The 27,904-nt window shown below is 45.5% G+C and overlaps 2 protein-coding genes across 2 annotated transcripts in view; both read left to right on the forward strand.

Moving 5' to 3' along the window:
- HPSE (heparanase) overlaps positions 1–7,678 on the forward strand; it is a gene marked incomplete at its 3' end in the record, with an annotated part of 34,312 nt that extends 26,634 nt beyond the window's left edge. The window contains exons 10-12 of the mRNA XM_080925749.1: positions 483–601; positions 3,614–3,760; positions 7,519–7,678. Of these exons, the coding sequence (XP_080781875.1) occupies positions 483–601; positions 3,614–3,760; positions 7,519–7,678 (426 nt within the window). The remainder of the gene's footprint in view (positions 1–482; positions 602–3,613; positions 3,761–7,518) is intronic.
- A 3,426-nt stretch (positions 7,679–11,104) lies between these two features.
- Positions 11,105–25,266, forward strand: COQ2 (coenzyme Q2, polyprenyltransferase). Its single transcript, XM_080924870.1, has 7 exons — positions 11,105–11,367; positions 13,831–13,997; positions 16,968–17,089; positions 18,732–18,817; positions 20,329–20,462; positions 22,529–22,717; positions 24,558–25,266. The coding sequence occupies exons 1-7, from the start codon at positions 11,115–11,117 to the stop codon at positions 24,729–24,731; spliced, it is 1,125 nt and encodes a 374-aa protein (XP_080780996.1). The 5' UTR covers positions 11,105–11,114; the 3' UTR covers positions 24,732–25,266.
- Positions 25,267–27,904: the final 2,638 nt, after the last annotated feature.

Genomic DNA, 27,904 nt, shown 5'->3' on the forward strand with positions numbered 1-27,904 from the left:
GAGATCCCCTGCCTCTGCCTCCCTAGAGCTGGGATTAAAGGCATGCACCACCACACTTGGCCCATTTACTGCACTTTGAATCTGTTTTGACTACGAGAAGCTTGGTGCAGCAGCGCCATCTGAGACCCCAGAGCGCATATGAGATGCTCTCCAATGTGAGCCCTTGCCCTTTGGAAGAGCAGCCGGTGCCCTTAACTGCTGAGTCACCTCTCCAGCTCTTCAAAGAATGATTCTTAAGAGAATGAGTTGAATATATTTTGCCAATATTTCAGTTTCCTTGTTGGAAATAGTTGATTTATTCTGGTCAGAACTTATCCCGTTTACTGAGGTCATGACAATCCCTGGGGTAATTGTCACACTGGAACACCATAGCTGTGTAGCTGACACTGGCAGGTTAAGATACAGATGAGAAAATAACCAGAGATCTGTTTTCTGTCTCCCCTCCCAACCCCCCCCCCCCCCCCCCCCGCCGCCATGACTAGGATTACTGGCTCTCTCTTCTGTTCAAGAAACTGGTAGGTCCCAAGGTGTTAATGTCAACAGTGAAAGGCCCAGACAGAGGCAAACTCCGAGTGTATCTCCACTGCACTAACATCTATCAGTAAGTATGGAACATAGCCTTCTCCCAGCAGCAGTCTGGACTGTGGAGGCACGTAACTTCCGCGTCCAGCATCCAGCACTCTGGCTGTTCCATAGCTCTGATGGATGGGACCCATGTCGTTTTTCTTTCTCCCTTCCTGCTTGTCTTCATGATAGCAGGATCTAACCTCAAAAACTTGCTAGCAAGCTGGAGAGACTGCTCTGTGGGGGACGTGCTCTGTGGAAGCTTAGGGACCTATGTCCCTGTAGAAAAAGCCGGATGTGCCCCCCCCTACACCCTTAAGGACAGCACATTTGCATATGTGTGCGTACTAGAGAGTTGGCTCAGCAGTTAAAAGCACCAGCTGAGGGAGGACCCAGGTTCAATTCCCAGCACCAGCACTCATACAAGTCACTTAAACTGTAACTCTCGTTTTAGGGCATTCAACACTCTGGCTTCAGCAGGCACCAGGCACACACGCAGTATACATATATGCAGGCAGATCACTCATGCACATTAATGTTGTAAGACCCCAAGGAGTCTCAGCTCAGGAGCACGACCCACAGAGCACAACTAGATGATAGACCGCTGTAATAACCAGAGGTTTTTATTCTATGTACATGGGGTTACTCATCCTTGCAGGGAGAGTCAATCACGAACTCAAAAAGCATACATCTTTTATACTTTTTTGTGAGGTGGTGAACTACTATTTTACCATTGGTCAGCAGTATAATTTTCAGAAGGCAGAGAGGAAGGGGGAGAAAAAGAGGGAAAAACTTTGGCAGTAAGATTGTTGACAATTTGCATTCTCCTTGGAAATCAGTACAGGGAGGGGTAGGGCAGCTGTTCCTAAAGCAGCCATTTTTGTTTTGTCTTAACTCAGCTTGGTCAGTATAACTTTAGCTTGACCTGTCCACTAAAACTTTGTTTTTACATTTTCAGAAACTTGTTGATATATTTCAAAACTTTGAGGAGTTTTGTCCTTGTTTTGTTTCTCAGAATTGGGTGATTAGAGCATGAGCTAATTATGACATACGTCGGATCCTATCTAGGGTTTTCTAGAGGGCCAGGTGGCTATCAGTCAGTATATTCTGTGGTTTTTCCTGAGAATTACTCTGGGCCATTGTTTTTATTTGTCAGGCACAGGCAGGATCTCATAGCCTTGGGATGACTGGAAAAATTTCTGAGTCTGACTTTAACCATTTTTGTGCCTTTAGGGTCTCACATTATAAGAATGGGGTGTTTTGGTAAAGTCTCAGAGCTCCCAAAAACTTGGTTTTTTTTTTTTTTTTACATCATTAAGAATAAGTTTTTAAAAATAAAAACACGCCCGGCAGTAGTAACACACACACACACACACACACATTTAGCCCTAACACTTGGGAAGCAGAGGCAGGCAGATCCTTAATTTGCACCAGCCTGGTGTACTGAGAAGATTCCAGTCAGCCAGGGCACAGAGAAACTCTGTCTCAAAAAACCAAAATAAGTAAGATTTAAAAAACAAAACAATTGCTTTAAATATAGGCATTTGCAACTCAGCAAAGATTTACATAAAGATTTTAGTTGTTATAGTCTATACTGAAAATATCCTGAGGTTTTTAGGAATGGACACAGTAAAAATTCACCACATTCGGATGAACAGATGATCCCTTGAAGGAGTATGATGTTTAATCTGTCATGGTTGATAGGTTAGCACTAGCCCCAAACCACTTTCTATCTCTAGTGACAGAGGACTGTCTGAATGGAAAGTCCATAGTAAGAAGTAGGGGATTGCAGAAATGCATACATTATAAAAAGTCAACAGATTTAGTATTTGTTCTGTTTTGTTTGGACTAGAGTCTTACTAGATAAGAGTCTACTTGACTGGCCTGGAATTTGCTATGGAAACCAGGCTGGCCCTTGGATTCAGATCTGCCTGCCTCTGCCTCCCACCCACTCTGAGTAAAGACAGACACCATGCTTCACCTTTGTTTGTTTTAATTATCTTTTTTAAAAATTTTGCTTGTTTATTTTATGTGAAGAGGGCCTTGGATCCCATTACAGATGGTTGTGAGCCACCATGTGGTTTCTGGGAATTGAACTCATGACCTCTGCAAGAGCAGCCAGTGCTCTTAACCTTTGAGCCATCTTTCCAGCCCTTTAATTATCTTCTTTATTTTGTGTGATTATTATATCTTGTGTGTTCTTGTATATGGGCATGTTCACATGTGGGGTGCACATGTGTAGTCCCAGGTGTGCATATATATACACATATACATCGTGCGTGTGCATATAGAAGCCAGCATTCTCAGGGGTTCTTCCTCAGAGGCCATCTACCTTTTGTTGGAGAAGGAATGCTCATGGGCTTGGAACTTTGTCCAGTTTGTTAGACCAGTGGGCTAGCAAGCTCGGGGGGTCACGTCTCTCTCTCCTGTCCCACCATCACTAGAATGACAAGCAGGAGCCACCTCCAGCTTTTTCCATGTGTCTGGAGATAAAGCAAAGCATCTTAGCGGCTTACCCATCTCTCCAGCCCTGCCTCAGTCTTAGTGTTTTTGTTTGATATGTATGGTGTTCGCCTGCACATGTTTGTGCCCCGTGTGTGCCCATGGAGGCCAGAAGATAGCCTCAGCTCTGAAACTGTCACCTTGGAGACCGAACCCTGGTCCTCCAGAAGAGCAACTAGTGTTCAGTCTTTTTATGAGACTAGGAACAGCTCTTGTTGATATAGTTCATAACAAATTGACATGAATAGATGTTATTATCATTAAACCTTCTAAATATAAAAATATATGCCCTAGCTATGGGCTTCTGGAGCTCTACATAGCAAAGGAGAAGAGTGTTCTATCTCGGGAAGTGGTGGTGTGGAGAACAGTACTTTTCTTGTTTACAAAATAGGGCCACATGATTGGTCTAGCATCATCCTAGGAAGGGCTGCTAATAGGTCCCACCACCTTTGTGAATAAGGGCACTCAGGATGTCTGATCACATACAAGTTCATGTTCTCCATCATACCAGACAAATGCGTGACTGAATTAACCTGTTTGCATTTAGCCCAAGATATCAGGCAGGAGACGTAACGCTGTATGCTTTGAACCTCTATAACGTCACCAAGCAGCTGCAGTTACCATCTTCGTTCTTCAGCCGACCAGTGGATAAGTACCTCCTAAAGCCCTTTGGGTCTGATGGATTACTTTCCAAGTGAGTACATTTTCTTGTTGGTTGCAAACTTTATGTAAGTTTATTGGTATTTATTACAGAGGAGACGGGTTATTTTTTATGGAGGGGAAGGAAAGGGTAACCATTGTATTCTAACTTTTTTTATTTCAGAAACCCCATATATGAATACTTATTTATAGAAGTGTAGCTCCAGTGTAGAAGGAATGGGCACAAACTGATAGTCTAGTCATTCTAGAAGAAAATCTGTGATCTCAAATATTTTCACATATCAAGATCCATCCAGTATATCTAGTTAAATTTAAATTTATTTTGATCACATTCTTCTCTACCTCAAGTCTTTCCAGATCCTCTCTCCCTCCCTACCCACTCGGCTTTAAATTCTTTCTCAAAACAAAAACCAAAACCAACATAACCACAAAGCCTCCCAAACCAAGTAAACAAAATAAAACAATACCCATAAAAGGCGTCTGTTGTCTCCTGCCAGGGGAGGCTGGGTACGCCTCTCTTTTGGAGAAGACTGTTCAGTTGTTAACCTTTACCCTAATGACTAAGTTTCCCTGCATGTATTCATTCATTAAAAAAAAAAATAACAAAATAAAACATAACATAAGACAGAAATGATCACATCAAAGTTAGACAAGACAAACCAACAGAAGGAAAAGAGCCCAAAAGAAAGCACAAGAACGAGGGACCCACTGCCTCTCACACTGCGAGCCCCAGGCACCACGAAATTGGAAACCGTATTCTGTACCGCGGTGGACTTGGTACATATCTGTGCAGGCCCCGTGCTTGCTTCCTCCGTCTCTGAGTTCATATGAACCTTGCTCGTGTTGTTCAATGACAGTGTCCTCCATCCCCTCCGTCTCTTGGAGTCTTTCTGCAGAGCTCCCTGGGCTCTGAGGGGAGGATTTGACGGAGACGTTCTCTTTAGGGCTGAGTGTTCCAAGGCCTCTCACTCCCGAACACTGGCTGTGGTCTCTGTATGAGTTCCCGTCTCCTGCAGGAGGAAGTTTCTCTGATGATGACTGAACATGACGCTGATCCATAAATGTAGCTGAATATCATCCAGTCGTTTGCTCACCACGTTTTTGTTTGGTTTAGACCAGTGTTATTTGGCTTTACTGGGCTATCTAGTCTCAGGTCAGCAGTGCAGTGTCAGGTATGGGTTCCATCTCGTAGAGTGGGCCTTAAGTCAGATCAGACAGTGGCTGGTTACTCCCACAGGCCCTGTGCCACCATTGCCTTAGTGTATCTTGTAGGCAGCACAGCCTTGTAGATAAAGGACTTGTGGCTGGCTTGATGTTTATGGTATGTAGAATACCTTCCAAATTTACATTATTTGTTCTGAAAAGATACTCCTCTTGGGGACAGACAGCCACAGGGGTTGAACCACAGGTCTGATCTAGTTAGGGGCGTGTGAGTGGAATAAAACACCACACACGGGCTGGGTGGGATTCTCTGGGAGTACCAAAGCAGCCTTTTCCTTCCTTCCTTCCTTCCTTCCTTCCTTCCCTCCTTCCTTCCTTCCTTCCTTCCCTCCTTCCTTCCTCCCTCCCTCCCTTCTTCCCTTCCTTTCTTTCTTTTTTTGACTAGAGTAAGAAAAAACGTGGCCATAAATGTGCTTCTAGCGAAATCACTTGAATTCTTTCAAAATACATGTTGTGTGTGCATTCCCGAGTGCAGGATCGAAGGATAGCATCTGGAGGTCAGCTCTGAGCTCCCACCTTGTGGCTCTGGGAAACCAGATCCAGGCTGTTAGGCCCAGCGCTATTGCCTGGGGGAGTCTCTGCTCTGCCAAGCCCTTTGATGACTTGAACCTGCATCTCACCTGCAGCTTAACAGACTTTTCTCCTCATCCTCCCCTTTCTGTCTTCAAAACACACAAGAAGTTATCCCCCTCAGAGAAAGCCAATCATCCTCTTGCTCAAAGCTTGAACACACTTCCTGAGAGCGTGAGTGTGAGCGCAGCTGGTTAGCCGCCACACTGAGCAGATGGGAGCTTGCCGTCTCCGTGTCTTACGCAGCACTATTAATTCACAGTAACCAGGTTTGCCTTCAAGCTGAGGTACCGAAGCACTCAAGTCGGTGCACGGACTTTGGTAGGCATGGTCACATGATCCCTCAGTTCATGCGCAACACCCTCACACCACCATTCAGAGATACTTTTCAAGACCTAGTTCTGCTTCTGGCTTCCTGAAGCTGGCCATATTTTCTCCCCACCCTCATCTAAAGATTTGATGGGATATATAAGTATAAAAACAAAGCCAAGGCCTGTGGGCCTCACTATAGATTTGGTAGCCCATGGAACAGTCAGAGCAAGCTGTTCATAGGTCCTGAGTTGTGACACTCAGAGTCGAGCATCTAACAAAGGTTAACAAAGATGGAAGCTGTCTTCTTTCTACTGCTGAGCCCAGTAAGAATGGGAGGTGTGGCAGGACACCTTTAATCCTACCACTCAGGAGGCAGAGAGAGTTGGATCTCTGTGAGTTCAAAGCCAGTCTCGTGTACAAAATGAGTCCTAGGGCAGCCAGAGCTACATAGTGAGATCCAGCCTTAGACAAGTGAAGAGATGAAAAGGCTTTAATAGCAAACAATGCAAGCCAGGAATGATCATGTATAGCTATAATCCCAGCACCTGAGAGGCAGAAAAAGGAGGAGGTTGGCCCATAGGTTAGGAGCCAGTCTAGGCTACATAGTAAGTTCCAGGCCAGCTAGGACTACAAAGAGAGACCCTGTCCGAGAGAGAGAGAGAGAGAGAGAGAGAGAGAGAGAGAGAGAGAGAGAGAGAGAGAGAGAAGCACAGGATACATGGAAATATCTAAAAGTAGAGGATTAAGTAAATGCACTAATGGACTTAGAATCCTATGTGTTGCTTAAACTGAAGTGGTGGATGAATGCTGTAAGATGTGATTGATAAAGGGCTGGAGAGACTGCTCTTCCGGAGGTCCTGAGTTCAATTCCCAGCAACCACATGGTGGCTCACAACCATCTGTAATTAGAGCTGATGCCCTCTTGTGGTGTGTCTGAAGTCAGCTACAGTGTACGTGTATATAATAAATACCTTTTTAAAAAACGAATGACAGAATAAATATGTCAAAATGTTACAAGGAGTATGGGTAACAGATTACTTCTGTTAGGTTTAGTTTTGTTTTAGGGGTTTTTGTGGTGGAGGTCTCGTGTATTCAGAGCTGACTTTGAACTCCTGACCCCACTCCCAGAGGTCTGGCCTGGCATGCTCATTTGTGTGCAAAGTGGCAATATATAATATTTTCACAATGCTTATTGTGTACAGGCATAGTGATGGGTGTTCTACATGTGACATGAGTATTCCATATATGGCATAAAATAACTCATCTTCTCAGTTTTAGCAATAACGACAAAAATTAAGAAAAAGATAAAATCCCCGAGTGCAGTGCAGGTAGGAAGACTGTTAAGAGTCTGAGGCTAGCCTGGGTTACATAGTAAGTTCCAGCCTGAGCTACAGGGTGTGATGCTGTTTCAGAAAACAGGATATAATAGGTACCTGATCTTGTGCATGTTTCTACAAAAGGCTGCATACTCTCGGCTAGTCCCATTACGTTCTCTCCACTGCAGGTTTAAGTTTGTCCCTGTCACACACCTAAGCTCACCTACGCTCACCTCCCACTGAAACACAAATCTATAATTCAAGCTGCCACAAAAGTCCCCCCTTGATGATCTCAAATGATTTCACAGGTTCTGTAGGAGCCACAGTTCATGCGCAGCCTGCCTAAACTCAAGCGTGTCTTTCCTTCCTGCAGATCCGTCCAACTGAACGGTCAAACCCTGAAGATGGTGGATGAGCAGACCCTGCCACCTTTAACAGAAAAACCTCTCCCCGCCAAAAGCCCACTAAGCATGCCTGCCTTTTCCTATGGGTTTTTTGTCATAAGAAATGCCAAAGTTCCTGCTTGTATATGAAAATAAAAGGCATTCAGTGCCCCTGAGATGAAAGCCCTCAGGGGTGCCATTCATAAGAGTTAAAGCAAAACCTTAGCTGTAGGGGCCGACTCCTTATCCAGCTTCAGAGCCTTGGAAGGACGGGGCACGCTTCAGTGTTGCATCCAGTGCGGGGTTCTCCTCTAAGCAGACCACCGCAGGTGGTGACAGCTAATGGCGCTGTGTGGCAAATGTCTCCTAGCACTTTGCACGCACTATTCTGAGAGTTATTAAAAATGTATAGGAATGCCTCCAATATGACCAAGAGGCAAATAAGTGAAGGTTATGTCCTGGTTTTCTTTTTTTTAAGCTTTGTTTTTATTTTTGAGAAGATTGTCAAATACGACCAAATAAGATAGGAGCCTCTCTGTAGCTCCAGTGGGGGAAAGGCCCATTGCCACAACACCACACTGGCTGTAAAAAGACACCTGCTCACACTCTGAGAGGAACTAAAACAGAGAAACGGCCCCTGTGCCTCTTCTCTCTGTTCTTCATGAGTCCAGGAAAGGACAGGTGGCTGGGTGGAGTAGTATTAATCAAAGACAAAGAAAAGACCAGTCACAGTTGAGAGGAAAGGGACTCGAACAGTTTAGAAATGACGGTACGGGAGATGGATGGTTGGTGGCTGCGACATGTTTCTGGAAACATCTGACCTGCCATCATCCTCCATTAGTGTTTACTGTCTCTACCCCAGTAGTCGTTGCTTTGCTGAAAAAGCTTGGCCTGTGACTAATGGAAGCCTCTAAATGATGATACTTATAACCCCATGTGAGAAGTCGTTGGAGTGACATAAGGCCTGACAGCTGGGCACAGCAGCTTGACACGCCAGCAGGAGTCTGTCTTCCTTCTCCCTCTCTGTCCTGCTGTCTGTAGTGCTGGTTCCCAGCTTGGCCTGGTCATGTGATGGCTGTGCCTGATCTACAGATTCACTGAGATCTGGCAGCGAGCAGAGGAAAGAGATGACTGGTTTCTTCACAGGCCTGAAGCGCTCTCTCTCTAGGAGGCTCTCCCAGGAAGCCTTTCCTCAAGTCTCCTTGCACCTTACAGGCCAGGAACAGGTCTGTGGTCATTCCTCATCATATCCAGGATCAACAATGCCTGTAATAGTCCTTAAGCAATATTCCTGTGGGGCAGAGAGGTTTGGTGAAGTCCTCAGCACTGGACATTTGCTTTTGATCTGTGCTTTTCTGTAACAAAATGTAATTCTCCCCCTGCCCCAGGATTTCAATCTTCTCTATGTTTGTTCGCTGTGACTATTATCTCAGTCAAATCTAGTATGTCAATGAAGCTAGATCCTAAAGTTTGTAGGCTTCAATACTCTGTTTTTATGCAAGTAGTTTTTATATCTTCACATTTGAAATAAAGTAATTTTATAACCTTAATTTGCACAGTTATTCTAATAAATCTAAATATATAGGATCTTACATTTGAAAGTCTCATTTTGATGGATTGGAGCTGTGGTTCACTGGAAAAATGTTAGCCTAGCACAGAGAAAATACCCTGGGTTTGATCCTCACCACCTCAGGATGAATGAATGAATGAAGGAAGGAAGAAAGGAAGGAAGAAAGAAGCTTCTTGTTTATAATTTTCTGTATGCCTCCAAGCTGCATTTGTGCATCCTCCCCAACATTAAAGTGCTTGACTCTGCAGAAGAGAAAAAATCAGGCATAATTATAATTTCCTACTTCAGTCCCAAAACCTCATCTATTTTCTATGTCTTTCTCCCACTGAATAAACTCAATGCCTAATTTTTCACTTGGATAACTATAGCAACATCTAAGTTGTTCATTCACCCTGACTTTGCCTCAAACACTTTTGAGATTTACTTTTTATTATTCAACTGGGGGATAGGGGCTGATACACATGAACACATATGAGTGCATAAGCCCTCAGAGAGCAAGAACCTCACATTCCCTTGGAGTTGGAGTTACAAATGATTGTGAGCCATGCTGGGAACTGAACTCAGGTCTTCTGCAAAAGCAGTTATGTGCCCTTAATCACTGGCCACCCATTCCCCATGCCCTGCTCAAAGTACCTAAGTGGCTTCCCAGGCTTTCAATAACCAACACCTGCCCTTCATTGCCCTTAACCTTACACACTTCATCAATTCTGTTCTCTTTGCACACAAGGAGATCTGAGCAGTGTGCGCCTGTGCCTTGTTTCTTTCCCATGTTGTGTGTATGCTTAACCTCTGGCTGCTCTAGCCCAGTTCTCCATTCTAGGTGACAAATGTCCATGTTTGTGAAGGTTCATTCGGACATTAACTTCAACTTCTGACGTTCAAGGGACTTGCGTTGTTTGACTCTTTCCAGAGAACCTTCCCTCACACTCACAAGTTACTTCAGCCATCTTCATCCCACCTCACGTGACACTTATAAGTGGATACAGAGTCATAATCACTTTTTAAATTTCCTGTGATCATCGTACGGTCACAAATCTTTTTCTAATGGCAAACAATGAAAGAACAGGCAACCTAAGTTCCATCCTTGGAACCCACATAACGTTTCCTGGAGAGAGCTGACTCCACAAAGAACTGACCTCTACACATGCAGGGTGGCATGTGCACCTCCCCCCAACACACACAAATAGCTAAAAATAGATTGAGGTATTTTGATTTTTAATATTCAGGAAGTTATATTGAAACCTGAGAAGGTATTGCGTGTGTAAATTTAAGCTCCTGAAATAAATAAATAAATAAATAAACGGCTAGAACTATGCTCTAGATTCTAACTGGCTAATTATCTCGAACTTCATTATCGTACAGAGTCTAATTGTTATGGATCCAGAACCAAAATTACCTTGGACTATTTTTAGTTCCCTTACTAATCAGTCATTGCTAACCTGTCTCTGAACCAGCATCCTCCCAACCATCACACGAAACCTTTTAATGGATTCGTTTAGTTTGCCAACCCCAAACTAAGCGCCATAGGATTTATTCCTTCCTTTTGGTGTGTATTATTATTTCTATGTTGGAACATGATTTTGAGGTAATCTGAAGCCATGGTCTCGAGCCACGGTCACTCATGTGGTTCAGAAAAAACTAATATTCCCTGTGAAGTAAGAGATGTGTTTTTGTGTTTATGTATGTTACCTAGTTTAAAAGATTTGCAAATTTACTTGGCTATAGACATTGCTCATTGAGTAAAGGTGCTTGCCACTGAGACTGATGATTTGGGTTCAATCCCTGGGATCCACATATTTGACTTCGTAGACACACTCACACACATGGACATATGCACAGTCTCAAACATGTGGACACATGCACACTCACACACACATGTAGATACACTCACAAACATCGACACACACACAAAACAAGGTAACTCCTATCCATACACCTTACAAGACACCACTGCGCATGCCCGCTCGCGGGCCGTCGCCCTGGATGACGTCACCAGCCGGCGTCCAGCCAAGCGCCATGCTGCGCTTAGGAGGCGCGGGGCTAGCGCGGTGCCTGCGGGCCGTAGCGCCCGCATGGCTGCGAGGTCCACGCGGACTCCCGCTGGCCCTGGCGCGCACCGCAGGGGCGTCGGGACCGCGGGACCGGCAAGCGCCGGCCTCCGGAACGCAGCACGGACGCGCGCTCAGCCTCTCGGCCGCGGCCGTGGTGAACTCGGCGCCCCGCCCGCTGCAGCCCTACCTGCGCCTCATGCGCCTGGATAAGCCCATCGGTGAGTGGGGCGGGCTGGGCTGTGCGCCCCGGTCCTGCAGCCGAGAGCCCGGGAACTGCTGCCGGTGTGTTGAACACTGGGCCACTTACCTCGGGACTCGGTCAGCCAGAGACACGCAGTTTACCCTCACGCTCTGAGCCCCGAGATCCGAAGGTGGATATTGTAAACATGTATTCCCAGAGACCATTCAGATGTGGTCCGGCGCTCCATTGCTTTCTCGAAGCTTTTGATTGGCGATTTGCAATTTTGAAGCATTTCTGCATTCATTGGTTTTCGATTCTGCCTCCAATTATCGAAGGCCCAAGAGACCCTTAAAATTCAGGCTCCTCGTCAGAGCCAGACCAGAAAGACCCAGTAGTGTCGTGCCCGTCAACGTTAAACTCACACAATCCCCTCTCTCTCTCTACGACTCTCTTCCTTCTCTCTTTCTGTCTTTTTCATCAAAGTGCTCACGCATTGTTGATACCTGTAACACAATATAAGCACCGTGTGCACGGAACGCTTTTGTCTAGTTGGTAAAACGCTGGTCAGGGTACTAGATAAATTCACCCGGCTTCAGTGACAAAAAGAGCTAGGGAAACTACGGTCTTTGAAAGAGTTTGTTTCTGTGTGGAAAACACAGTTGATGATCCAGGAGAGTATGGAAACCAGTATCAGAGGTATAGGAAACAACCCACTGTGGGTCTCCAAAACTAGAAAAATGGAAGAATTAGTACTCCAGAGGAAATGTTATATTACAGAGGAGAAGAGAGATCTTGGAGATCCAAGGGTAGCCAAATACAGAGGCTCATATCTATAGTCCAACATTCAAAAGGCGAAGCAGGAGGATTGCTTCAAGTTGCAGGCCAGCCTGGATTATATATTCCAAAATAAAAAAAAATAAAACCAACCAAACAAGCACACTTAGTGCTGAAACACTACAAATATGAGTCTGACCTGCAACTCTAGAAAGATGTAGGAAATACGGGAGACGAGGAAGATGGAGAGGGAAACAACTGAATTCTAGCTAATTTAGGTGCCGAGATCTACAGTTTCAGTGTATGGAAGTATATCCAAATGCCAAATTATTTGTTCTGCCTTTACCTCTCCAGGACCCCCAATGTGGTCCCATTTGGGTGTGGTGTTTGTTTTCACAGAGGGTCCCACTATGTGTCTTTAGCCAACTTTCCACTCCTGCCTCCATTTCCCAATTGTTAAAACTGCAGACACTCCCCTCCATGATTTCGGTGTGTGTAGTTCAAGGTTTACACAAGCACTTCATAATTCTGTTCTTAGATTCTGGGTGACAGAGCTACAGGAGAGACTTGCAGACATGCAGGACAGATCCACAGCTGCCATTGCTTCTGTTTTCATAGTTAAGCATCATTATTCTGGTGGCTGTACATCCTGCTGTGTAAGAGGTTGTGAGGCAGGCTTTGAGCCAGTTCTTGTGGATTTGAACCTTCAGCTCCATCTAGTGGAGGGGCTGTGGTTAAATTACTTCATGTCTCTGCACCTTCATTTCTTTTTCTAGAAGGGAATGCTAATGTTGACTTTATAAAGTTAGCCTTAATGTCCATCTACACATGGCAAATACTTTGACTAGTGTTGCACATAAGGGCTCCAGAGGCGTTAGTCACTATCACTTCAAGCATGGAGGTTAGAGGAAATTATCTTTGTAGTTATTTGTGTTGAGTATCTTAAGATATTGACCTGCGTGTTTTGATTCTAAATAAGACAATTACAGGGTAAAATTCATTTAGTGAGTGGTTTTGAGCCCCTACCATGTATCAGAAACTCCTACCAAAATCAGCTGTAGAAATCATGGTTTAATATGTATATGCTTGTCTTGTAAGGCAGTGGTAGTTACTGTTTTACTGTATTGATGTTATGTCTAATTAATTTCATAGAGCAGTATTAGCCATTGTTGTGTTTTAGGAGGCAGTAACAAAGCTTTCCCGTTGTTTCTCAGTCCTAGGAGTGGACTCAAAGGGCCTTCCTATGCTAGTCTAGTGACATCCCTCTGGGCAGCCTCCCTGATCAGTCAACTGATGTTACTCCAGGAAGTTTCAGCAGGTGGCGCTTTCTACCAGGCTGGCAGTGTGTTTCCCGCTTCACTGCAGATGCCTGAAGCATTTTTTTAATTAATGATGTGAGGGGGTCTAGCCCACTGGGGGCATTGCCGCCCTGGTCAGATGGTCCTGGGTGGTAGAGAAAACAGGCTGAATGAGGCAGCAAGCATCAGTTCCTGCCTCCAGGTTCCTGCCCTGAGTTCCTTTTATGATGGACTGATGGGGATGCACACACACACCAAAGCAACCCTGTCACCATGGAGTCTGTCATACCAAAGCAACCCTTCTTCCCCACACCATGCAGTCTGTCATAGCAGCAGAAGGCAAGACGGTGACTCAGCAGATGGAGCAGTTAGTTACCTGACTTAAATTTGTTCCTTTCTTTTTTCTATGTGGTTTTGGTTTTGTTTAGGAACCTGGCTGCTGTATTTGCCATGCACTTGGAGCATTGGTCTGGCCGCTGACCCAGGTTGTTTTCCAGACTGGTACATGTTATCACTTTTTGGTACTGGAGCTATTCTGATGCGTGGAGCAGGCTGTACTATTAATGACATGTGGGACCGTGACTTCGATAAAAAGGTAGTTTCATCCTGGGAAGGAACAGAGAGGCCTCTCTCATTTTTGTAGAGCACCTGATGATTACAGGAAACCACTGAAGGCCACCGTGAAAGGTGGACAGTTGAGTGGCCACTGTTGAAATGCGGCTCACTTCCCTTCCAGCAGAAGAGTGGCCAAAGGGCAGGGTGTGTGCTGGAGTTTTACAAGTAACTCAGTGTGGGAAACAGGGTGAGGAAGGTGCATTAGAAACTGACCCTGAACCTTGGCATGCCCAAGAGATTGTCATCCTTCCTTTGAGGCTGTTCTGTCAATCAGTCTTAGTTTAAACGAACCCTGGCACAGGCCAGGCCTGTCAGCATTGGCCTCACTACAGCCCCACCCTCCGTTTACTCTCCAGCCCCAATACCTAGCCAGCAGTTGTCCAAAACTAAGTGGGAAACGCCAGAGTATCAGTGTATAAGCTTCATATGCACCATCCGAGTGTTTCCACAGAGCTCTTCCTAAGTAGTCTCACAGAGTCCTGCTTATCCTCAGATCTATAGCTAGTCTCCTACCGTGCCACAGAAGTACGAGCGTATTGAACAGTTCCATCCCTCCCTCTTTCTCCCCTCCTCACCCACGTGCCCTCCCTCCATCCCTCCGTGTCTCCCCCACCCTCTCGTGTGTGTGTGTGTGTGTGTGTGTGTGTGTGTCTGTGTGTGTGTGTGTGTGTGTCTGTGTGTGTGTAACCAGGTTGGCACTGTAATGGAAGGTGGGCAGAAGCCATGTGATTAAGCACCTCCATGCTATGCAGACATTGGGGCTGTTTGATTGGCCAGCAAACGCAAACTTGATTTGCATGTTCCCATTTCCTGGGTCATTTTTCATTCTGCATACCTTATGAATGAGGCTTCAGATTCATGTTTAAAGTAGTTCAGTGTTCCTTTTTTAAAAAACTCAATATAAGGCTTATAGAAAAAGGGGAGCTATAAATTAGTACATCTGTGAGTAACAGCTTACTTATGTATAGAAATGAGCATTGGAGGTTAAATATTTGAAAAGGATTTTGTTCTCAGTTACCTTCAAAACTAATCTTAGACTTGAGATTGGAAGTAGGGAATTTGAAGAAGAAATGAAACTTATATGAGTTACTTTGTCTGACTTAGAGACCATGTGAAAGTCCCGCACTTTACCTGTGTTAACACTGCTCAGATGTCTGACTTCCACCCTTAAGGTGGACTAGCCATGCTTGCTTTATTCTTCCCACCGAGCACAGCCAGAACTCCAGATAGCATGTAGAAGACAACACAGAAGACTGTAGAAGAGAAAATGGCAGAACCTCAGCCCCCAAAGCATGGGAATGACCTTTCCTGATCCTTTCTTGCCTCACATATCTCAGTCTTGGAACTGAAGAGGCCAGCAACCTGGGAACACAAGTGGACACTGACCACAGCCAAGTACTGACAAACGCCTACTCCTCCGGGAGCCAGTGGAGGCTAAGGAGCAAGAGTGAGCTAATTCCATGTGGAAATAATTAGACAGCATCTACAGTTCCTTCCCCTTGCCAAAGAGTTGTCAAAAGCCCAACTGAAACAAGATTAAAATGAGATCAGAGAGATTGGAAAGATGGTTCAGTGATTAAGAATCACCTGGATTCAATTCTCAGTGCCACATGACAGCTCACAGTCATCTGTAACTTCAGTTCTAGAGGATGTGACACCCTCTCCGGGGCTCTGTAAGCACCAGGCACAGGACTAATGAATAGACATACAAGCAGAACACCCATACAAGTACAACAAAAGAGATAGACTCTTACACACCTAAGACATTTGGATTTCAGGTAAGAAATACTGAAAAATGCCTGAAGAAATACAGATGAACGTCTGAAATTTGGCAAAAGGTGTAAGTACACTATGTGTTGGTGTACATTTTCATGAAGGTGCAAATATCAGCAGTTGTTATTGTTTTTTTAATGTTTATTTATTTTATTTTATGTGTGTGAGTACACTGTCGCTGTCTTCAGACACACCAAAAGAGGGCATCAGATCCCATTACAGATGGTTGTAAGCCACCATGTGGTTGCTGGGAATTGAACTCAGGACCTCTGGAAGAGAGCAATCTTAACCTCTGAGCCATCTCCAGCCCCATTATTGATGTGTTTAACAGCATTGTCCACACTCCTCCAACAGATTTACCACTAACATTTCAGCATAGTCAGCTAACATCACAGACTACAGACTCACTCAGTAGTGTGGCAAAACATTCCCGTGTGCCACCTCAGCGCATTTCTTCGCTGACTTCTGACTTAGTGCTTCCTATTCTCGGAGCAGGGCATTGGCTTTACACAGTATCTGCTGCAGTTCCCTCGCTCCCAAGAAGGAGCCTGTTACTACCTGCTTACCTGTGGATGGGAGCTGGATGTGCATTTGCTGAGCTGAGGGGCTATGCATCTAGATCGGGAAGACACTGTTTTGTTTGGAGTTGGGATGGGAATGCTTGTAACATTTAGCCCTTCACAAAGCCATTTTAAGCATTCAGTGTTAGTTCTTGATGGAACTTCAAATGTTGGCTTCATTCTGTTCATATTTGTGCCTAAGTGCCTGCCTTGACCCATCACTTTTAAATGCTTTTGTCTGCATGTATGTTTGCACACCAGAAGAGGGCAGCAGATCCTTTTTATATTACAGATGGTTGTGAGCCACCATGTGGTTGCTGTGAGTTGAACTCAGGACCTCTGAAAATGCAGCCAGTGCTCTTAATCTTAACCATTGAGCCATGTCTCCAGCCCTCACCTTAATTTTGAAATAACATTTATTTGTATGTGTGAAGGAAACACTGCTAATGAGTGGAAGTCAGAGTAAGCCTGGAGGAGGCATTTCTCTCCTGTCACCAGGCTTGAAGGCGAGTGCCAGCCCTGCACTGTGTCAGTAGCCCGTGGACTGTCTGCTTTAGGTGTTTAGATGGACAGTTGACTTGGCGTATGAATTAAGGTGCCTGTTTTCCTGTGTTGAGGTTATGAGGACAGCAAATCGCCCAATTGCTGCTGGAGACATTTCAACCTTCCAGTCCTTCGTCTTCCTTGGGGGACAGCTGACCTTGGCACTGGGTGTTCTCCTGTGTTTGAACTACTACAGGTACATCAGATGTGGTTCCACAGTTGTGTGTAAAAGATTCTCTGATTCAGATGTGGGAATGAAGTAGGAATCGCTGTTACAGATCTGCTCACTGACCCATGCAGAGCCTGTGCGTCAGCAGCGCACAGCACCTCAGCACATTGTCAGGTCCGCTTCACAGGCGCGGCAGCCAAGAGCACTTGTAGAGCACATCCCTGGGTTCTCTAGTGTGTATACAGCCATATGTGTGCGTATTGTGTATATAATTTTACTCACTCCACTCCTGTTGTTGCTGAGTACCTGGAAGCAGAAGTGGTTGTGCTCAGTTAGCAAAAAGTGGAACCGTGTCTTTCCCAGAGCCTGGAACTCCACAAAATAGCAGAAGAGAAAATGTGAGGACCCATTCTTGGGACTCGTAAATAGACACAGCATCAGCTGGCTGTTTTCAGAGTGCTTCGTGAGTAAGAAGAGGACAGGAGGGAGTGTCCACAAAAGTATTGCACTGTAGAGACTAGACCTGGTTATGTCAGTCCCCCAACAGCTTTACTAGTACTGAGGCTGTGTTAGATGAACTTTGAGCAACCTCGGAACATCTTATATTTCTGTAGCTGTTTTCTCTTTCTCTTTTGTTTGTTTGTTTCATTGATTTTTTTTTTTTTTTTTTTTTTTTTTTTTTTTTTTTTTTTTTTTTTGAGACAGGGTCTCAAATATGTAGCTCTGGTTGTCCTAGAACTCACTCTGTAGACCAGGCTGACCTCAGACTCAGAAAGCTCCTCCCGCCTCAGCCTCCCACTGGTAGGGTTAAAGATGTGCATGCACCACCACATCTTTTCTCTTTCTTGAGAATCCCTGCTGTGTATGAAGGGAATCTCCCCAGTCTATGAACTAACTCTGTTAGAGAGCTAAGAGCATGACTTACTTGGTGAAATACTTGCCACATAAGTATCCTTGATCCTTAGCACCTACTGTGAGGTCAGGGATGGGTATGTTTGTAATCCTGGCACTGGGGAGGCAGAGGCAGGCAGATCTCTGGGTCTCCTGGTTGTCAACCCTCAGGTTCCAATGAGTATCTCATCTCAAAAAGCAAGGTACGACTTCTCAGGATCACATCTGAGGTTAACCCTTCTTCATCCCTCATGCATACACACGCAGTAACACATGCATGTACCCACACGCACGTTCACACACACACACGCACACATACTGTGGTTTATTGCACACCTTGGTATTTTCACCATTTGGAAGCAGACAACAGTACAGGGTGGGACTGGAACCAGGTCGCCGTAAGATTTGAGCCTCGCTGTCCCGAGTGAGCTGCCGACGCTTGGCTCCTTCACCACTTTGCACTTCGGGTTCCACTCTACAGAAGGGAGTTCGATTAAAGCTGCCTGTTGCCTAGTGGAGATCGTAGAATAAACGAACAGTTGCCGCACTCATGGTAGTACCTAGTACATGAAAGCACCGTGTGTGTTGGCTTGTTTTCAGTTGTCTCTGTGCCTTGCAAAGTACTTTTCTAGTCACCTTCTATAGTAGGTAAAGTCACTCTAGCGAAAAATTTCACCAAGATATTACAAAGCACAAAAGTATCTTGCAGTTACTGACTTGGAAGTATCTAGTGACTTCTGAATGACGCACTAATCCTGTAGCTTCCTTCTGTTTCCAGCATAGCAATGGGAGCAGCGTCCTTACTTCTCGTCGTCACATACCCACTAATGAAAAGAGTCACATTTTGGCCTCAGTTAGCCTTGGGTAAGTCCCTTCACACTGTCTGCCATATTTTTATATCCTGCACAGTGTGTGTGTGTGTGTGTGTGTTTGTGTGTGTGTGTGTGTGTGTGTGTGTGTGTTTGTGTGTGTGTGTGTGTGTGTGTGTCTATGTGTCTGTGTGTACATACGTGAATGTCAGGTTAGCCATCAAGTTTTACAAAGAATAACTTTTCATACTTAAAAGGAGTTCACTTAGTTATTCTCATTGGCTAGGAAATCTTGCATTTTTATTAAGATTATCAGGTTTATTATTTTTCTGGAGTGCCTTTTAAAAATGTCATGAAAGGTGGTTGGTCAGAGTGTCCTATGGAGTTTAGAAGTGAGGGAGGAAGCACCTGAGAGGCAAAGGTGGACACTGATATCTTCAAGGCTCCTACTCTGAAAGTGTAACAAAACACATCTCTAGTCTCTGCCTCCATTAATAGACGGGGCGTGGCTAAAAAGCATCCTTCTCAAGGATGTTCTTCATGGAAGGACTTCTGCATCCTTCCTATTTCTAGGACATTCTAAATTACTCCTAGGCTGATTCAAATTCTGTGAGCCATTTTTCTAGTAAATAAATGAATCAAAGACATTCCATGCAGTAAGTGAGGGAGGAATTGACTTGTGGGAAAGTGTGATGGGATATTTATCCCCTCATCAGAGAGTGTCTCCCCCGACCCTCATTTTCTTTAATGTAGAAAGGGGTGTTCCGGTAGAATCTTTGATGAAGGGAGCACAGGTCTTCCTCTCTTCAGGCTCGTACACTAAAGCTGCTGTTTGTAGTTTCTCCCAACAGTTATCAAGCCCCTGCTTGTACTTTGTGCCAGGAACTACACCAGGCACTCAGAGATAAATGAGACTAAAACAGTCACCATTTTTTATGGACTAGAGGACAGCAGACAGGCAGGCCATTGCAGTGCGTTGTGACCAACACGTACGTGGTGGGAGCACAAAGGAGAGGCGTTTCTCAGAGAGGAAGGGTTTCTGAATGGGAGCAAACGGTGTAAGAAAAGGGAAAGCTTCTGCAGAGTGACCTGAGACACTGGCAGTGTGTCCACTAGCGAGCTGAGCATGGAGCCTGGACGTAGGGACGATGAGCCTTACACCTAGGATGGCGCAGCTGGCGTGTGGGGCGCTTACCAAGACTGTGCTCGCCGGTGAGGGTGAGTGAGTGTCTGCAAGCAGGAAGCCTGTGCCTTTTCTCTTGTCCCATAGCTCAGAGGCGGGGGAGAGGAGCCAGGGCTGAGCTTGGCAAGTTAAGTTGCCTTATTAAACAGTATTATCCTTTTTACTAGCTATGCTATTTATTATTAAACTTTCCGTTCCTGGTCTGTTGCTCTGTACGATGAGTCAAATAAATACCAACCCCAAGAGGCTGAGAAGATTCCGTGAAGGACAGAGAGCAGCGGAGCAGGCTTGACAGCAGGGAGCGTGTAACACGCCAAGCCCCGCACCCATGTCCCGTGCACTGCTGACATACAGTCTTCCCTCTTCCTCTGTCACCTGTGTAGGGCTGACTTTTAATTGGGGTGCGTTGCTCGGATGGTCTGCTGTCAAGGGCTCCTGTGACCCAGCTGTGTGCCTGCCTCTTTATTTCTCTGGAGTTATGTGGACGCTGATATATGACACTATTTATGCCCACCAGGTAAAGAAATGCAAGTTTTTTCTTAACTTTGGTTTGGCTGCTGCTGTTTTCTAAGAACCCTATTTGTTTCTTAGTTTGGTTTTAGTTTTTTGAGAGGACACTTGATGTTAGCCAGGCTGGCCTTGAACTTACTGTGAGGCCAAGGATGACCTAGGCCTCCCAGTTCTCTTGCCTCTGCTCCCTAAGGGGTGGGATTACGAATATGCATGGAGACTTTAAAGTAAGAAACAGATGAAAACACAAGTTGTGGTTTTCCTAAGAGGAAAGTCATTCACAGTTCCCTCTTCCAACAGACTGTTTCTGTTTGTTTACTCGGCGGTTCAGCTCATTGTTCACAGCATTTCAGTGGTACTTACTGTGTTCCAGGCACTGTTTTAATGCTAGCTAGCTTCCTAACAGCCTGCACAGAAGGATCTTTTTTGTCTTTAAAATAAGTTCTATAACTAAGTGATTCCCCTGTGGTTCCATGGGCAGTGGGAGCAGAGCTGAGGGTCAGGCCCGGCGGTCTCCATGCTCTGTACTGTAGCTGCTCCGCGTGTGTCTAACCACCGTATTAGACAGCATATAACCGTGTGGCAGTAAGCATCTCCTTTTTGTAGTTAGTTTAGCTTCTACAGTGTTCGAGACAGGAGTCTGGCCTTGAACTCCTATCCTTCCGTCACAGCCTCAGAGTCAGGGTTCTCGGCATAAGCTGTTGTGTCTGATCATTCCCCGTTTTAATCCATTTTCTGTCATTGTTACCTGAAGTCCGCTGAATAGTCCCTTGACTTGGAATGGAATCACTGTTTTAAATATAATATGTCTGTTCTGGCAAACCAAGCAGTTTCTGAGTTTTGACAATTATAAATAATATTATTCTCATTAAAACTTCAAAATATTGTTCTTGGGGATCTGGAAAGATGGCTCCACAATTGAGAACACTTGCGACTCTCATCAAAGACCCTGGTGGTCGACAGGTGACTGTCACTTCAGCTCCTGAGAATCTATACCCTCCTGGTCTCCATGGCAGACGTGGACACACACATGCGCATATGAATTAGAATCAGTCTTGTTTTAAAGGAGCATTGGCTCAGGCGCACACATTCTCACAACTCTTAGCACTTCCTGCGTGGTTGTTTGGGACACTTCGTTTCTGCTTTTCTTGGCTCCTGACCGTGTATGCTTATCCTTCTGCCAGCTGCTAAGGTCTAGTTGGCAACCATTGTCTCTGTCCAGTGAGTGTGAAGTGGTGCTGTGTCACACGCACCGTGTGATGTCATTAGCTTGGGACCACCTGTGTGTCTAGTGAAGATAGATTTTTGAACTTAAAGGTGATCTACTATTTTGTGTGTGTGTGTGTGTGTGTGTGTGTGTGTGTGAGTGCCAGCTCTCGTGCTCCCCCAGGAACAGAGGGAGAACAACAGTCATGAGCACCCAGGTCTGGAGCGAAGGATCAGCTGGCTGGCTGGGAAGTGGGGGTTGTGGCTGTGCGGTGAGCTCTTTATGCATCTGTGATACAAGCTAGAGCAACACAGAATGGAGGACCCTGGATAATGGAGCTCAGCCAAGACTAAGACTTGAAACTGAATGTGGCAATGCATAGCTTTAAATTCCAACACCCAGCAAGCAGAGGCAGGAGCTCAGTGAGGTCCAAGGTCAGCCTGGTCTACACAAGTTCCAGGAACTTGGAGAGACTATCTCAAAAATAAGATAAATTATATTAATTATAATAAGATAATGATATAACTATAGCTACATAATTAATGATTAATTATATTAATTGCATGAAGAGGAAAACAGTTGATTTTAGTCCCAGGTCATGAGGGTTGTAAGTAGCAGAGCGGGGCACGGAGGGGAGCCCTGGTTGTTCAGTGTGAAGTGATGTCCTGTGTATCCACCGAATCTGTTCTGCATCTCTCGGTTTTATAGCCGTGATGTGTCTGCATGGTCTTTAGCACATTGTGCTCTCTGAGAGTGGTGTGTGTCCTTGTAAATATATTAAAAATGGCTAAGTAGACTATGTAAGAAATGTGATCTTCATACTACTGAATTAAATATCAAACACACTTTTCTGTTCCTGGTATTAGGACAAAAAGGATGACGCTCTGATTGGCCTGAAGTCTACAGCACTGCTGTTCAGGGATAGCACCAAGCAGTGGCTCAGTGGCTTTGGGGTCGCCATGGTGGGAGCCCTGAGCCTGGCAGGAGCCAACAGTGGTCAGACCATCCCCTACTACGCAGCTGTAGCTGCAGTTGGAGCCCACCTGGCTCACCAGGTTCGACCTTTTCCTTACTTTCCCCTGTTTTCCCTAGTATAAATTATGGAAATTATTAAAACAAAATAACCACTGTTCACTAGGTGAGGAATTTCTTAAAACAGCTGCTTGGCTTCTGTTTCTTTGAATTGCTCCTTTCTCCACATCAACTTGTCTTATCAAAACATTATCATTGCCGGGTTTGTGGCATTGGCCTTTGATCCTGGTATTCGGGAGACAGAAGTAAGTACATCTCTGAGTCCAAGGCCAGCCAGGTCTACAGAGCGAACTCCAGGACAGCCAGGGCTGTATAGAGAAACCTTGTCTCAAAACAAAGAAGCAAACAACAACTAAACAAGCAAGCAAATAAAATCAACCTTGTTGATTTAGAGAAAAAGAACATAACCAGAAATGTTTTTTTTTTTTTTTCCTCTTCTTTGATTTTCATGAGATTACTTCTGGTGTCTGGGAAAATTTCAGACAATAGCTAAAGCTTGTGGATTGAATTCATTAGTCCAAAAACAAACTGATAAACCTTAAAATAATAATAATAATAATAATAATAATAATAATAATAATAGGGCCAGATAGATGAAGGTGCTTGCCACCAAGTCTAATGGCCTGAGTTTGTTCCCCAGGACCTTCATGGTAGAAGGAGAAAACCAACTCCCTTTTGTTATCCTCTGACCAATGCAAGTGCACTGTGGTGCACAGGAGTGTCACTGGGGACCACTGCTGGTGGATAAAACATAGATCTGAAGCCTGGAATCCCAGTGCCTCAGGAAGCTAAGCCAGGAGGATCATGAGTTCAAAGGCAGCAAAGGCACCTTAGTGAAACCTGATCTCAAAGGGAAAAGGGTCAGTGTTAGGGAGATTGCCTAGCACAGGTGCAGCCCTGGGTTCAAGTCCTAGCACCCAAACAGCAACAAAACCACCAAGAAATGCTAAGTGTGTCCAAGTTCTGCCTAGAAAACAAAACTGTACTCAGGGTGTTCGCTCAGCACCACACCCTAGGCTTATAGCGAGACCAACATAGAGAGCAAATCAAAATTCAGCCGAATCCATGGCTATGAAGTTCTCTGCATTTGGTGTTCTAGAGTTTCCTTTGAATAGAATAAAAAGGTATTCACAAGCCTGTGTTTAGATGATGTTTTTGAAGGTTACTGGGAACTGTGTATCACTGCAGGCAAGACTGGGATGACATTACCACAGAAACTGCTCTGATACACAGCATGCCTGCTCCATGGCCTCGATATGAACACTAGGATTCTTCAGTGCTTCATCATTTTCCTCTTGACACAGTCTCAAGCCCTTGCTGAGGCCCATATTCACCAATTAATTGTTGAGTCTACATAGACGTATACACATTAAAGTATTATTAAAGATAGTCTCTCAATATAGCCCTGGCTGCCCTGAAATTCTGCTATGTAAAAGGAAATCCTGATTTTGACTCTGCTGACGTTTTAACAGGAAAAAGAACTCAGGCCAGCCAGGCATGTGGCAAACTGCTTACATCCTAGCTCTAGGATGCTGAGGCAAAACAATCCAGAATTCAGGGCCACCCTCAGCTACACAGTGAGACACTGTACTGTCCAAAAAGAAAGAGAAGAAGGAAGGGAAGATAAATGAGGTTTATATACAGGGCTGGTGTGGGCAAAAGAACATGTCTGACCTGGGTATCGGGCCATAGGTTGGGGTCTCCGGATCTCCTATGAGCACAGGTGCGAGTTAGAGTTAGCACATGGGTGGAGCATCTTTAGTTGCCATAGTAACCCAGGATAGGCCCTCTGAATAGACTTGCTGTGCTGCTTACAGTCAAGAATGGATCCTGATGTAGCTCCATGCTCTTCTTCTCTTTCAGATTTACACAGTAGACATCCACAGAGCTGAGGACTGCTGGGATAAGTTTGTCTCCAACCGCACAGTAGGAATTCTCCTGTTCTTAGGGATTGTCCTTGGAAATTTGTGCAAAGAAAAGACGGAAGAAACAAAAGAAACTGAAGCTGTTGGGGTAGAGAGCGAGCAGACAAGCTGAGTTTGGTGGGCTGGCAAGAAAACCGTGGGGTCGAGGCATTGAGTGTCCCCAAGCAGCAAAGCTGCTAGAGCTGTAGCTCAGGGGAAGTGCATGGCCACCATGCCATGTGCCCGAGGCCCTGGTTCTCTCCAGCAGGTAGACGCATCTGTAGAACTCAGGGCTTCAGACCACATTAGACCTGGATGAGCACTCTGTTAAAAAGTAAGGAGCACTCGGGAAGCGAGCGTGCTGGGCTTTCCTGCGGCTGTCCCCGCCTCCCTGCCCCAGCAGCTTCCCAGGGCCTGGGCTTGGGTACACCGCAGCCTCCTGTCCTTGTCCTTGTTCCTTCTCACCTGGAGTTTCAGGAACTTCAGAAAGACTGTGTAACTCCTCTGAATTAATGGTTGGTCTGAAAACGGCATGTGCTTTGTTTCATTTCTCACTCAGAACCTCCTGTGGGGTTACTGTGATCTTTCTTCGCTGCCAAAGCCGATCAAGCCCTCAAGAAGCTGTTCGATTCTAGACATTTTAGAAAAATGTAACAAATAAAGTTGTTACTTACATCCATATATGTGCCTCTTCATTACAGCCCCGACAGAAAATTTGACGTGTTTATTTCTTCTTTATGGACTCTCATGGTCTGTGGGATGGTGACATATAAATGAGCTCTCTCCTCCAAGTTCCCCTTTCCTTGTGTGTCCATCGAAGCAGCCAGAAAATCTAAGTGAGGTCAAGTCATTCCTCAGCCCTCAGTGCAGGGCCCCACTCAGGACACAAGTCTGACCGGCCGGCCTCTGACCCTTTAGACTCACTGCCCCACACTGAGCAGACACCTCACCCAGGGCCTGTGCACTTACTATTCATGTTGGCCACAGTGAGAATTCTCCTCACAGCAGGCCTTCAAATGTCACTCTCTCAAAGACAATTTGAATTTTCAACAAATACCACCTGTTTCTTTTAATTCATTTTAGATTTGTTTTTATTTCATGTGATGAATGTTTTACATGCATGTATAAATGTACACCAGGTATATGTGCCTGACGCCCATGGAGGTCAGAAGAACATGACAGATAGAGTTCAGGAGGGTTGTGAGCCACCCTGTGGGTGCTAGGAACTAAACCCAGGTCTCCTGCAAGAGCAACGAGTCTCCAGCCCTTAATAATTTCCTCCTTGTATGATATATCTCATAAAAAGTTTTGTTGGCAGGTGTGTTCATGTACTGAGTGCACGCAGTGCCCACAGAGGCCAGAAGAAAGCATCAGATCCCTGGTTCTGGACTTAGCAGACAGTGGTAGCTGCTCTATGGGTGCTGGGAATTGAACCTGGGTTCTCTGGAAGTTCAGCCAGTGCTCTAACCACTGTACCATCTCGCCAGCCAGTGCTCTTTCAGTCTGAGTTCTTGACTGTTTCCTTGACATAAGCAGCTCTTACTGAGAGTGAGGTGTCTTCAGTGTATGATGCTGGTCTGCAGTTAGATTAGATGGCGGTAGTCCCTGAAGCACTCGGTGTTGAGAGGTCATAAGGTAGCAGCTGTACGTGCGTCACAGCAGCCGAATGAGGGGAATTAGGAATGTGCCAGTCAGGGAAAAGCTTGAAGGGAAGGAGATAAGATCCTGGCAGCTGGATGGAGACAGCCCCCACTGCGCAGCTGGGATCTACCTCCTGGTCTTATCTCCATCTGGCTCTGGAGATGAGGTAATGGGAGAAGGAAGAGGAAACAGAAAAGGGAGGGGGTGGGGGGAGAGAGATGGGGGATTAAGGAGAGAGCCCCGTCCAGGTGCTCTATGATCTACAGAGCCATCACACAGCCTGGAGTACCCACCTTTCCCAACACGACTTTCTGCCTGTTTCAGCTACAACAAACTCGCTTGTCTTCTGACTCCCTGGGGGAAAAACCTGGACATCTGGGCCACCAGCCCTCAGGACAGGGATGTTTGAAATGCGAAGATGCAGGCCTTTAGTAATGAATTCCAATTGTGTGTTTCATTTCCCTAGGTGAGCTAATGACAGTGACACAGAAACAAAGCTTAAAATCAATGAAAAATCTCAGTATTGGTGAGAAACAGGTATTCAGATCACAGATCTTCTCATTTGTAAAGATGTTTTGACTTAAGTTCTAGGCTTTCTTACTGCTTCTTAAGACTGAAGATGAGGCTGGAGAGATGGCTCAGTGGTTAAGAGCACTGACTGCTCTTCCAAAGGACCTGAGTTCAAATCCCAGCAACCACATGGTGGCTCACAGCCATCTGTAATGGGGTCTGATGCCCTCTTCTGGTGTGTCTGAAGACAGCTACAGTGTACTCACACATAATAAATAAGTCTTTAAAAAAAGACTGAAGATATTATGTAGGAGGATAAGGGGGGGTGGGAACAAAGGGGGAGTAGGTTTAAGACCCGACAATGACAGAATCAACTAAGCTCAGGCCAGGAAGGAGCCCAGTGGCTGTCCAAGACCTGTCTAGGACCACCCTGACCCAGCCCAAGTGAGGTTAGGGCGCTGGTCTGGCCTTGGTGACCCCCACCCTAGTCCAGTTCTGAGCCTGTGGGTCAAAGAGCCTTAGAGTTCAGTCTGTTGGATCATTGGATGGTGGGCTGGAGGCAGGAATCACATGATTGAATTGCATCCAGGTGGTCACTTGTCCCCCTCCCCCCCAGACTGCTGTAAAGGGCTTTGGCATCAGGCTGCACCGTCTGTAATGGCTGCCTGCATTTAGCTGAACTGGCTTATGTCACCTCAGCAGAGTCTCAGCCCTATCACACTCACATTTTGAAATCCTAACCCTGAATATTTCCTATGGCTGCATTTGCAGATTGGGCCTCTGAGGAAATTACTAACTTAAGAGTCAAGTGTGAGCTAGCAGGGTAGCACATGCTTGACGGTGAGTGTGAGGTCCAAGTCAGCCTGAGTTACAAAACCAGACCACTACAAAATGTGCAGAAACAGAAGCCTAACAGCAGAACCGTGGCTACCCTCAAGGGCTCATGGCTCACTTCCAGCATCCAGAATACTGAGAAAATTAGGTTTCTTGCTTAAGGAGCCCTAGAAAGCTACTGACCCCTTCCTGTAGAGGCCATACTTCAAATGGAATCCATCTGAAGCTCTACTGGCCTTTCCATCCAGTTCTCCCTCAGCTCAAGCCCTTCCTGGGTCTGCTACTGCAGTAAGCTGGAAAAAAGACCCCAGAACTCACTAA

This window comes from Micromys minutus (assembly GCF_963924665.1).
Source record: "Micromys minutus genome assembly, chromosome: 11".
NCBI classification, from domain to species: Eukaryota; Metazoa; Chordata; class Mammalia; order Rodentia; family Muridae; genus Micromys; species Micromys minutus.